Here is a 13,994-nt window from a genome sequence, read left to right on the forward strand (position 1 = left end):
GCCCTTATTTGCATAATCAAGGGGACTAACAACTCTTTTAGGCAGAATTACTTTTTGCAAATGTGTGGTGAGAAAAGACTTTTTCACACAGTAAGTAGTTAGGGTTTGGAATGCACTGCCTGGAAGTGTGGCGGAGGCAGGTTCAGAAGAGACATTCAAGAGGGCATTGGATGATTATTTAAATAGAAACAATGTGCAGGGTTATGGGGAAAAGGCAGGAGATTGACACTAAGTTAAAATGCTCGCGAGCCAGTGCAGACATGATGGGCCAAATGGCCTCCTTCTACACTGTAACAATTCTGTGATTCTGCTTTTTCCAATATGACAGGCAGTTCACTTTCAGCCAGAAATGTGTGCATGCTCCCTGACATGTTAAGAGCTTAGTAGGTCCTTTAGTGCCCAAACAATACATGCTGTGCTAGGAATTTCTAGCCATGTGTCACTGTACCAATCTTATGTATCTGGTTAAAGTACAAACGCTAACTTTCAAAGAGATTTCAGCCACTCCTATTCACTCATATCCTAAAAGTGTTGGACTATTTCCCACTAAAAATACATGCGAGTGTGCTGTCCTCACTTGGGAAAAATTGCATAGCTGTTTAGAGTTACAGAGAGCATACAACACAGAGGGCAGGCGTGGTGGGCGGGCGGGCCTGGGAACAGCCATGAGACAGACCACTGCCCGCGATCGGGCTCCAACTGCGATTTCACAGTGGCTGGCCAATTAACGGCCAGTCAGTGTGAAACGCGTGCTAAGAATCTCAGCACTGCCGGGGTGGGTGGGGGCGGGAGGAGCGCGAGTGCTGAAGTCTGCGCATGTGTGGGGAAGGGCGCACTGAAAACTCCCTGAAGGCACAGAGCTGCCTCAGGGAGCTGAAGAACTTTAAAATGTAAAATAAACATTTCATAAATGATATAAACATGTTCCCACATGTGACTCAGTCACAAGAAGAGGGGCATGTAAAAAAAAAATGTTTAAACATTTTTATTGTTTTTTTTAGTAACTGTTGGAAACCTCATCCTGCCCGTGGATGAGGTTTCATAGAAAGTGCAAAGGCCGCCGGGCCTATTCGCCCGCCCACCAACCGAACGGTTGAGCAGGCAGCAAAAAATACAAATTAATTACTTGTTTAAGGGCCTTAATCGCTCACTATTTCACTCGGGTGCGCATCCGTCCGCAGGACAAAGAGTTCGGCCCAGAAATAGGCTATTGAGCCCTACTAGTGTTTATGCCACACATAAGCCTCATCCTGCCCCTCAACACAACATCATAAGCCGTTGTGAAGTTGGAAATAACAAAGGAATAGATGTTTCTTTCCTCCCCCCGACCTTGTATGATGCGTTGTGCATTTGCAAATGAAAAAAGAACAGATTTTCAAAATGTAGATTTCTGAGTTGAGCAGCTGATTGAGAGTGTGAGATTTGTTTGTTGTGGGTTTGTCAGGCTTTGAGCATTTAACCGACACAGCTGGTCTTTATGATGTGTGACCACACATCTGTAAGAGGTAAAGTGAACTAGAGGGGAATATTGAAGTGTTTAATTTGTTTCATATTTAATCTTGAAGTTTAATATTGAAGTCTCTGGTTTGGCATAGATTAGTTGAACTTCAAACCTACGTCACTCCTTGAGTTGTAAGTTGACTTGAGGGAGATGGCGCGTTAAACAAAGCTTGCATTTTGCTACTTCAGGAATTTTATCAGCTGTTTGGCCATGTAAAAGAATCTTTTTTCCACCCCTACAGATACGTTCAGTGGGTAACCTTGTGGATGGCCCTCAAGCAGACCAGATGGAACAGGAAAGAGCCAGTCATGTCGAGGACAAGAGACTGAGTCCAGTATTACCAATCCATTATCACTCTCCAGAGCACCACACTGAGAACCAACCAGTGAAAGGTGAGAATGGAAAAGAGTTAAACCAACTGCCAGAAGTACAGCAACACCAGGTCAATGGAGATTGCAAAGGGGACAGTGTGAAAAGCAGCTACGTACAGAGCCATGCTCAGGAAAATGAGGAAAACTGTGACAGCCCCGAGCCTCAGCAAGAAAAGCTAGGATTTCCCCAGTGTATTCAGAATGGTGGCGTAAAGCATGTCCTCAGTGAGTCTTCATCATGTGGGCTTCAACAATCGAAGAAAATCAAACTGGATGAAGAGCCAAATGGTCAAGATCCAGACACAGAGAATCAGGAGGCCAAACTGAAAGGGTGTATCCGAGGTCAGAGTGAATTATGGGAGTTTGAAGAGCAGAATTTGCCTGGGAACACAATCAAGCTTCCAAGTTCTGACAGTGAAGATCCTGGATATCTCCAGCCACAACCAAACGAACACAACAAACTGGAAAAGAACATTGCCAGTTACAAAAATGGAGACATCTTCTCGCTCCTCGAAAGCAAACAGGTGCCAGTCCCAAATGGTGCTACAAGTTCCACATCTTCCATTGACATCCAGCAAGGTGGTCTCGGAGACAGAGCACTCTCTCGGTGCTATCCAGAGTACTTGTTTACTGCAGCACGCAATGTTACATCTCATGAATACACAAGAACAACTCAGACCATCACTGAAGTGTCATGGAGGACAACTCACACATCACATACCTCGTACACATTGAAAACAGAAGGGCAGCTGAAGCAGCAGATACAACAGCTGCCAGCAACCAAGAGCCAAGAGCCACAGAGCTCTGCAGGGCAGGTGCCCAGCCAGAGTTATCCTGTGGTATCTACCAAGTGTTTACACCCGCAGACCAGCAGCCCGAGCACTGTGTGCTTCACAAAGATGTCAGAAGCCCCTGACACACTTTCCAGGGGGAGTACAATGTTTATTGGTGCTACAGGCGGGTCAGACAGTTTCTTGCAGGCTGCGGAGGGACATCGTTTACATCCCGACAGACAGACCAGCAACGTTGCTGATAACCGCCATGTGACCGGCAACCTGTGCCAACCAGAGGTGCTGAACAACAGGCCATTGTCGGAGCAGGCAGACGCCAATGCCTCAGGGCAGCTGCAACCTGCAAGGGCAAAGCCGCCCAGCAGAGAGCCGGAGCAACCCAGCCTGACTGAGAATGGTGCCATTTCTTCTCAGCAGCTAACACAGCAGCACTGCGCCAGTGCGCAGGTCAGAGAGGCAGCTGAGCAGCTGCCGCCTGATGCTTGGCTGCAGCTCCAGTATGAATACCAACTGCTCCACCAACAGAGGCAGCTTCACCAGCAGCAGTTAGATCAGAGTAGTCAGCAAAATCCCCTTTCATGGCCCAACTCGGAGAGCTGTGGGCAGCAGACCCACTCACAGCTACAGCAACTGGAATCTCCTCCAGAGGTCAGGGACCCACCTTCACAGGAGGGTCAAAGTTCGCCTTTGAGCAGGCAGCACCTGCACCAGCTCCAAATTTCCCCAGATCAGGGGTCGGCTCACCCACACTCACTGAGTAGGCAGGAGCACCTGTGCAACAACGGGCAAGCTGCCAATGAGCAGCGGGCAGAACCAAACGTCCAGCTTCAAAGGCCAGAAATGGGACAGCATCCGGCCGAGCCAGCAGGGTCAGAGATACATCAGTATCGGCCACAGTCTGCCCCACAGCGACTCCTGCAAGGCCAACAGGACAAGTCAGAGACCCTACTGGGAAAAAGGTCACTGCCACTAAAGGTGGCTCTGAGCCGGCCCCATTCAGTCCCTCAGCAGCAGGACATGGTCACTGTGAAATCCCGCCTCCAATCCTGGCATTTACCACAAAACTCACTGGCACAGGAACGGCAGGCATCAGTACCAGAGAGGGGGCCCACTCCCCACCTGTGGCTGCACCGTCAACAAGCACAGATGTCAAACATCCAACAACTGCAGCAGCTTCCTCCAGATCCCAGTCAGAATGTGGTGCCAACTATTAAAAGTGATCACCATCAATATCAAAGTGGCGCCGAGCAACAATGTGGTTCTAGCTTAAAGCCAGTGGAGCTCATCAAAACGGAAAACCCAGTGGGAATGCTGAACGAGCAACAACCTCATCCAATGCAGAAACAAAAGAGCCCACATTACAATATTTACAGTAACATTCCCCTTCACAGAAAACTCATTGAGTCTCAATTAAATAAGCTCATCCCAACTCATTGTAGCAACAGGCAACTCACCCAGGAGGGGGCAGGACCACTCAACAGGGCAGAAAGCAGCGCAAACCAAGATCTTCACCTTCCAAACAAAGCCATTGATCTGCAGGAAATTCAGTATGCTCAGCAGGGTTCAGGGCAAGCTCAGCAACTAAAGCAACAGGTGCATCATATGTCTGTTATCCAACAGACCCAGCAGCCACTGACACATCAGCACCATTTACAGCGACAAGCTGAACTGATCCAGCCAGTTTCTGCCCATAGGATGGAGCCAGACAACTCAGTCCCTCACCCACATTCAACACCGGGGCAATTGCTCCGTGGCTCACGAAGCCCCCAGTGCCCATCCAGCATTCTGAAGGAAGATGAGTTTCAGACAAACGCAGCACTTAAAGCTCATTTATTGCAACAGGGGGAATTTCAAAAGGGAATGTACCAACAAAGAATGCAGGTTCTCAAAGGACCTCAAAAAGTAATCAAGGTTGAGAAAGAATCTCCAACTGTAACCAGTGCCCAGCTGAAAGATGATCCAGAGAAAATGAACCTTATTAAACAGCAGAGCCAGCAATTCAGCTGTGACCACCAGAAGCAAGAAAGGAGCATCATTGAAGAACTGGAGCAGCGCTTCAAGGAGTACCAGCTCTCCTCGCCCTTTGAGCGACAACCAGGTGTCATCAAATCACCCAAGCAAGTGAAGGTGGAAACCTCAGGATCTGTCACTGTTTTGACTGCCACTACAGACTTCGAGTCCGATATAGGCGGTGACTGTACCTCAGCACTACAAACCAGTTCATCTACTGAAGCCACACCAACTAAAAGGCGGCCAGGATCCACACTGAGTAATTTTTTAGAGTCGCCCTTAAAATATTTGGACACCCCTGTAAAGAATCTACTGGACACCCCAAAAAAGACGCAGTATGATGTGCCAGCATGCAGCTGTGTTGGTAAGTACTGACATTTTACTTCTTCATATAGTTTTCAAGTGGCAGAGTACCTCAGAAACATGGCATACCACACAGAACCATGTAATACACAGAATTGTGTACCATACCAGACACATCCATCACAGAGCCACGACCCCACACACGGCCACGTCCCCCATTGAAGAATTCAACAACATTTTTAGAAGAGTGGTTTGGCCCCACAAGAAAAGCATAGCACTGACTCATTGCAATCTTTTCCTCCTCCTTTGGGTGGCTAAAATTAAATTTTCCCCTTACAGTTTACAGAATCCCTGATGTTAGCAGAAAAACTGTATGTGGCTTTCGTGACACCACACCTGGAGTAGTGTGTGTATAGGTTTGGTCTCCTTTCCTAAGGAAGGATATATCTGCCTTAAATGGAATGTAGTCAACAACTGGATTGACTCCTAGGATGAGGGGATTGAATAGACTAGGCCAATATTCCCCAGAATTTAGAAGAATAGGACATGGTCCCATTGAAACATGCAAAATTCTCAAGGGGCTTGACAGGGTAAATGCTAAGAGGATGATTCCCCTGGTTGGCGTGTCTGGAACAAAAGTCTAGCCATTTAGGACTGAGATGTGGAGAAATTTGTCCACTTGAATGGTTGTGGATCTTTGGAATTCTCTACTGCAGAGAGCTGTGGATGTTCAGTCATTGAGTATATTCAGGACAGAGGTTGATAGATTTTTCCATACAAAGGGAATCAAGAGACCTAGGGCTGGCTCAGGAAGATGCAGTTGTGGTACAGGATCACCCATGATCTTATTGAATATTGGAACAGGTCCTCTCCAGCTCCTATTTATTATATTCTTGCAGGCTGGCCGACTTGAATAAGTGGAAAATATAGTTCTAAGACTTGATTCCTTTCTTTGATTTCTGGTGTCAGGTATTAATTTCATCAACTTTCTAAATGAGCACTGCCAAGAACAGCAGTGGAATGAGACTGCTGTTGGTAGCAAAGAAAAAAGATGCAAGATCTTGCCAACAAGAGGGCGGCAAACTTCTATTAGTACAGGCTGGAGGAAGTTACTTTCTTATCAAGAATAGCATCAGAGCAAAGAAGCAAGAGGTTATAAAATGATACGGCATAGAAGGCCATTGGGCCCATTGTGGGTGCTCTTTGAAAAATAAATCCTATTGGTCACTCTACTTCACACTTTTCCCATAGCCTTGCTAATATTTCCTTTTTGAATAATACACACAATTCCTTTCTGAGAGTTACTATTGAATCTGCTTCCATCAAAGCTTACCGTGGGTGAGGATCAGGTGTGATGGATTGTAATACTGAGTGGAGGTGAGGACCGCAAGTGATGGACTGTAATACTGAGTGGAGGTGAGGACTGGGAGTGATGGATTGTAATTCTGAGGTGAGGTGAGGACCAGGAGTGATGGATTGTAATACTGAGGTGAGGACTGGGAGTGATGCTGGTTGTAAGACCTTTTGTGAATGATGGGAAATCAAAAACTTAATGATGCCCTGCCCCTGAGTCCACAACTCCAAACAGGACCTAAACTTGAGAGTTAAGGAAGGTTACACAAGTGAGAGTAAAAAGACCTATGCAGAACAGGCTGTTAAAATCCAAACCTTAATTGCTGACCAAAAGTTACAAAGAATATCTGGGAAAGGATGCCAGGATTGAATAACTAATTTCCTCCCAATTGACCTGATCCACTGGTGGGAGATGATTTTATGACCACACTCCCACAAGCCTAAGCAATGATTGGATGCTAATATTATATAGCTGGAACACCTTAGGGAGCTCGGGGCCTCCTGGAGCTCCCTCTAGTGGCCATATGATGCAGCTGCGATGTTACATTACATAGTGCTCAATAATCCCCAGAGAAATTAATCACCAGTGTCAGACCTTGGAGCAAAGGCTGAGAGAAGGCTAGCCTGCAATGGTGAAGTACAGGGAGCAGGGAATAACAGAGGTACCAATGATGACCACAGGGAGCTAAAGGGAAAACAAACTACTGAAGGAAGTTGCTGTGGATGATCCAAGAATGAGGAAAGAAAGTTTGAAGATGGTGGAACACAGTTCAACAGTGATTCCTGGAACACACTGAGGAATGGGAGCACTGGACTTGCTGAACAAATGCATTCGGAGCAAAGTAGCCATTTGGCTGCTTGAGCCCTCATCCATTCAATAAGATTATGGCTGATCTGAATGTGGCTGCATCTCCACTTTCCTACCTGTTCCCCATAACTCACCGATCTCAGCCTTGAATATATTCAATGACCCAGCCTCCATTGCTCTCTGGGGTAGAGAATTCCAAATGTTAACAGCCCTCTGAGAGAAGAAATTCCACCTCACTTATGTCTTAAATGCAAGATCTCTTATTTTGAAAGTATGCCCCCTAGTTCTAGATTCCCCCACAAGGGTTAAACCCTCATATACCCTATTATATACCCTATCAAACCCTCTCAGGATCTAATACTCCAATGAGTATGGGCCCAACCTGCACAACCCTTCCTCATAAGACAACCCCTTTATCCCAGGAATTGACCAAATGAACCTTCTCTGAACTGCCTTCAGTGTAGGTCTATACCTCCTTAAGGTGACCAAAACTGTATACAGTACACCAGGTGCGATCTCACCAATGTTGTAGCAAAAACTTCCCTTTTACACTCCGTCCTCCTTTTATATTCCACCCTGCCTTTTATACTCCACCTCCCTTTAATATTGCGAGTCCTAAAAAATAAAAGCTAACATTCCATTTACCTTCCTAATTACTTGCTTTACCTTCATGCTAGCTTTATGTAAGTCTTGTGTGAGGAAACCCAGATCTCCCCAATATCACAGCATTCTACAGTCTCTCTCCATTTAAATAATATTATGTGTTTCTATTGCTCCTCCCAAAGTGGGTAGTCTCACATTTCCCTTGTTATACTCCATCTGCTGAATTTTTGCCCACTCGCTTAATCTATCTATATCCCTTTGCAAAATCTTTGTGTACCCAGCACAACTTGCTTTCCCACCAATTCTTTGTATCATCAGCAGATTTGGCTATAATACACCCAATTTCTTCATCTAAGTCATTAATATAGATTGTAAATATTTGAGGCCCCAGTTCTGATCCCTGTGTAGCCCACTGGTTACAATTTGCCTACCTGAAAATGACCCATTTATACTGATCTTCTATTTTCTGTTAGTTAACCAATCTTCTATCCACATTAATACATTCGCAACACCATAGGCTCTTAACTTGTGTAAGTAACCTTTTATGTAGCACCTTTTTTTTATTTATTCATGGGATGTGGGCTTTGCTGGCTGGGCCAGCATTTATTGCCCATCCCTAATTGCCCTTGAGAAGGTGATGGTGAGCTGCCTTCTTGAACCGCTGCAGTCCATGTGATGTAGGTGCACCCACAGTGCTGTTACGATGGGAGTACCAGGATTTTGATCCAGTGATGGTAAAAGAACGGTAATATGTTTCCAAGTCAGGATGGTGAGTGGCTTGGAGGGGAACTTCCAGGTGATGCTGTTCCCATCTGTTTGTTGCCTTTGTCCTCCTAGATGGTAGTGGTCGTAGGTTTGGAAGGTGCTGTCTAAGGTGAATTCCTGCAGTGCATCTTGTAGATGGTACACACTACTGCTACTGTGTGCCGGTGGTGGAGGGAGTGAATGTTTGTGGATGTGATGCCAATCAAGTGGGCTGCTTTTCCTGGGCAGTGTGAAGCTTCTTGAGTGTTGTGGGAGCTGCACTCATCCAGGCAAGTGGGGAGTATTCCATCACACTCCTGACTGTGCCTTGTAGATGGTGGGGAGGCTTTGGTGAGTCAGGAGGTGAGTTACTCATCGCACGATTCCTGGCCTCTGACTTGCTCTTGTAGCCACAGTATTTATATGGCTAGTCCAGTTCAGTTTCTGGTCAATGGTAACCCCAAAGATGTTGATAGTGGGAGATTCAGTGATGGTGATGCTATTGAATGTCAAGGGGTGACAGTTAGATTCTCTCTTGTTGGAGATGGTCATTGCCTGGCACTTGTGAGGCGTGAATGTTACTTGTCACTTGTCAGCCCAAGCCTGAATATTGTCCAGGTCTTGCTGCATTTGGACATGGACTGCTTCTGTATCTGAGGAGTCACGAATGATGTTGCACGTCGTACAATCTTCAGCGAACATCCACACTTCTAACCTTATGATGGAAGGAGGGTCATTGATGAAGCAACTGAAGATGGTTGGGCCGAGGACACTACCATGGGGAACTCCTGGAGTGATGCCCTGGAGCTGAGATAACTGACCTCCAACAACCACAACTATTTGTGCTAGGTATGACTCCAACCAGCGGAGTGTTTTCTCCCTGATTCCCATTGAAGGGGGCCTCCAGACTACTCCCACCAATGACGTCTTTCCCTTGCAACTACTCATCTCTACACAAACTGATTCTACATCTTTATCATCTGAGCCAAGATCACTCACTACTGTACTGATCTCATCTTTTACTAAGCTACCCCACCTTTTTATCCTTTCTGCCTATCCTTCCAAAATGTCAAGTACCCCTGAATATTCAGTTCCTAGCCTTGGTCACCTTGCAACCATGTCTCTGGAAAGGCTATCAGATCATACCCATTTACGTCTATTTGTGCCATCAATTCATCTATCTTGATATGAATGTTGCATACATTCAGATAAAGAGCCTTTAATTTTGTCTTTTTACCATTTTTTCCTCCATTCATCCTATTTACTGGTGCATTCATGTTTGTAAACGCTGTTCCTTCCTAACACTTTGGTCATCATTACCATATTGCTACCTTACACTATTAACTTGTCCTCTCTCTTTGACTCTCAGTTGTACCCTCTCCCCAACTATTTAGTTTAAAGCCCTGTCTATAAGCCTTGTTATATGATTTGCCAGGACACTGGCTTCAGTGTGGTTCAAGTGAAGGCCATCCCAATGGTACAGATCCCTCTTTCCCCAATATTGATGCCAGTGCCCCATTGATTGAAACCCAATCCTCCCACACCAATCTTTGAGCCATGCATTCAACTCTCAGATCTTATTGACCCTACATCAGTTTGCTAATGGCAAATAATCCAGAGATTATTACCTTTGTGATTCCACTTTACTCCCTCAGCAGAACCTCTTTGTTGGTGCTACCTATGTTGTTGGTTCCTGCATGGACAACTCCACGTAGGAACTCCCATCCCACTAAACGTTCCTTTCCAGCCCTGAGAAGATGTCCTTAACCCTGGCATCGGACAGACGACACAACCTTCAGGACTCACACTCTTGGCTACATACTTTTTCACTCCCCAACTTGAATGGCCTCCAATACAACAGTGCAGCGATCACTTTGCTCACCCTCTCTGCAGTCCTTGCTCTCATCCACTCAGGCTGCAAGAACCTCATGCCTGTTGGACAAGTGCACGGGCTGAGGCTCCTCCAGTGCTACCTTCTGGATCTCCATACCTACCTCACTCATAGTCACATCCTTCTATCCCTGATCACGGACCAATTCTGAAGAATTCAATCTGAAGGGTGTGACTATCCACTGGAACCAAGTGTCCATGTAACCTTTTCCAGCCCTGATGCATTGCAGTGTCCAAAGCTCAGACTCCAGCTCATCAACTCTGAGCTTAAGTTCCTCAAGCTGCTGAAACCTACTGCAGATGTGGTTTTGGTGGATCACACCGGTGTTCACACGCTCAAGCTGCAACACATCGCCTGCTCTGCCACCTCTGTTATATCTTATTTAACCAATTTGGTTTTCAACTTTTGAAATATCATTCAATTCTCTATTTATAGTTTTTATTCTAGGGAATAACCTTGTTTATTTTATTAAATGTAGTAACATGCTTTAGTCTTTACTGTAACAACGCACAATCCTAATTTAACCCTATTTGTTTGTATTTACTTTTTATATATCAAACACCTCTTACTGCCACCTCACTGAATTCCCTTGCACTCTGCTGAAATCTGCACTCAAGTGAAGCTGCTCTGTTCTAATACTTTTATTATTAATTCATTTACTGTTTACTTACTCCAACTGAAATGTTCAATTTTCTGGCTCTTATTTTAAACCAATGCCCTAGTTTAGGGAGAAAAATAGTTTGATTAGATAATCATAGCTGGGAATGACAGACCCATTAGAGAATCAGACCTGGGAATGACAGACCCATTAGAGAGTTGCAAATAAAAGACCCATTGGAGAATCAGACCTGAGAATGACAGACCCATTAGAGATTCAGACCTGGGAATGACAGACCCATTAGAGAATCAGACGCGGGAATGAGAGACCCATTAGAGAATCAGACCTGGGAGTGACAGACCCATTAGAGAATCAGACCTGGGATTGACAGACCCATTAGAGAATCAGACCTGGGAGTGACAGACCCATTAGAGAATCAGACCTGGGAGTGACAGACCCATTAGAGAATCAGACCTGAGAGTGACAGACCCATTAGAGAATCAGATCTGGGAATGAGAGACCCATTAGAGAATCAGACCTGGGAATGAGAGACCCATTGAAGAATCAGACCTGGGAATGAGAGACCCATTGAAGAATCAGATCTGGGAATGACAGACCCATTAGATAGTTGGGAATGACGGACCCATTAGAGAATCATACCTGGGAACTATAGTTTTTTGTGAGGAATAGATCTGAACAAGTCAACTCAGGTCCAGGAGTTAAAATGGAGGAGACCACCACAGGGCATTCCCTACTTCCGTGGGCCCCAGACATCTTCAGTTAAAATCAGGGGAGAAGGCATCAAAGGGAAAGTACAGCTACAGAGCCTCAGTAAACCAGAACACGAGTCAGACAAAGGGCGCTATGATCTTGTAGCATTCATCCTCCAGGCTCACTCCCTTTGAGTGAAGCCTCACGTTGGGAGTGCCGACAGCTAACTAGACTTTCCAACAACACCAGGTGGAGTATCAAATTTCAACAGAACTGCTGTGTTTTTTTCCTTCTTGTCATTCTACCTGAAGTTCCAAAAACTAAGTGAACAAAAAAAGGAAGAGGTTTGCATTTAGATAGCGCCTCTCACAGCCAAAGCACTGTATAGCCAATGAAGCACATCTGAAGTATAGCCACTGTTGAAATGTAGGAAATGCAGCAAATAAACAGCAATTACATAATAACTCAATACTCTGTTGAAGGATAAATATTGACCAGCATACCAGGACTACTGCTGTGCTCTTTTTCAAATACTGCAATGGGACTTTTTCTTCTCACTTGAGAGAGGACTGGAGCTTTGGTTTAATGTCTCACCTGAATTATAGCACCTCGAACAGTACATCATCCCCTCAGTACTGCATTAGAGTGTCGGCCTGGAATATTACTTACTGAACTCAAGGCAGATTTCCCTCTTTGACCCTTCAGAGTGAAAGGAAATTAGAATGTACTTTATGATTGTGAAAGAAACAACTTTACTTTCTTCCTGTGAAAATATTAAATTGACTTGAACTGATTAAAGTAAAATAGGTTTGGATGAAGATGGCCTTTCGACCTATTTGCTTGCATCCTTCCAGAATATTAGCCTTAATAAGAGAGATTAGAGAAATTGCAATTGTTCTCCTCAGAAGAGAAAACTTTAAGGGTAGATTTAACAAAAGGTGTTCAAAATTATGAAAGGTTTTGACAGAGCAGACAGAACGAAACTGTTTCCACAGGCAGGAGGATTAGTAAACTGAGGAGATAGATTTAAGAGAATTGGCAAAAGAAGCAGTGAAGGGAATGAGGAGAGTTTTTATTTTATGTAGTGAGTCATTATGACCTGGAATGCACTGCCTGACATGGCAGTAAAAGTTGATTCAATAACAAGAAGGAACTGGAGAAACACTTGAAAATGAAAAGCTTGCAGGTGAAGTGAGATTAATTGGATAGCACTTTCAAAGATCCAACAATGGCATGATCGGCCGAATGGCTTCCTTTTGTGCTGTATGATTTTATATCTAAATTTTCCCCTTTGACATCCATCTGAACTTTTATCCAACGTTTCATCTAAAGGGCTGGGATGGTAGGATGAGAGACAGTATGACACGGGGCACAAGGAAAAGGACAAGAACATGATGGCATGGCTTGGCATGGTCATTGCCGAGGATATTCCAATGGGAAATATAGATGAGCGTCTAAGCACACACAACTTACAGCCTTGATCAATTTATTTCACACACTCCTATGCCGTGACTAATGTTGCGGTCGAACCCCTTAATTAAAGTTGGGTGGTGTTTCCAATCAGCAAATGAGTAAATTGCTGGTATTTCCTATTACCAAAGTCACGTCAGAGCCTCAAATGTATGCAGGAGAGTATGGTTCAACTGACTTATTGCCGGGATTGACTTTTGGCAACAGCTTCAATGAAACAGGGTTTTGGGATTGTGGCTTTTGTCCAAACATTACAACATGAGAAAAAGTTTTAATGGCTTGTATGATCTTTAAATCCCTTTTATTTGACGTATTTGAAAAACCGCGGAGTAAATTTGACTTGTGTGTCAATGTATATACAACATCCCTTTAAATGAGGGCAGGGCTGAGAACTCAACAAATGTATGATGGGTTAAAAAGTAGTTCTATTTAAATTGCTGCTTTAATCATATAAAAGTCATATTCCAGTTATATATCCTGTATTTTTTACTTTACTCTAATAATAAAGAAGTGGCTTATATTTCTGCACTGCCTATCACCATCTCAGGACATCCCAAAGCACTTCACAGCCAATGAATTACATTTGACATGTAGTCACTGTAGGGGAACACAGCAGACAATTTGCACACAGCAAGATCCCACAGCAGTGAGATTAGTGACTAAATAATCTGTTTGTAGGGACAGGGTGAGAACTCCGCTGCACTTCTTACCGTGATGCCAAGCTTTTTGTGCATACCTGAGAATAAACCTGGGGTCTCAGTTTAACACAAAGGCAAATACTGCAGACACTGGGAATCAGAAACAAAAACAGAAACACAGGGCTGAATTTTATGGCCCCAT

At 44.6% G+C, this 13,994-nt stretch overlaps 1 protein-coding gene across 1 annotated transcript in view; it reads left to right on the plus strand.

Moving 5' to 3' along the window:
- Window positions 1-13,994, plus strand: part of tet2 (tet methylcytosine dioxygenase 2) — a 169,606-nt gene that overhangs the window by 100,305 nt on the left and 55,307 nt on the right. The window contains exon 3 of the mRNA XM_078570230.1: window positions 1,743-5,037. Within this exon, the coding sequence (XP_078426356.1) occupies window positions 1,788-5,037 (3,250 nt within the window). The 5' untranslated portion in view covers window positions 1,743-1,787. The remainder of the gene's footprint in view (window positions 1-1,742; window positions 5,038-13,994) is intronic.

Source organism: Cetorhinus maximus, chromosome 2, assembly GCF_964194155.1.
Source record: "Cetorhinus maximus chromosome 2, sCetMax3.hap1.1, whole genome shotgun sequence".
In the NCBI taxonomy this organism is placed as follows: Eukaryota; Metazoa; Chordata; class Chondrichthyes; order Lamniformes; family Cetorhinidae; genus Cetorhinus; species Cetorhinus maximus.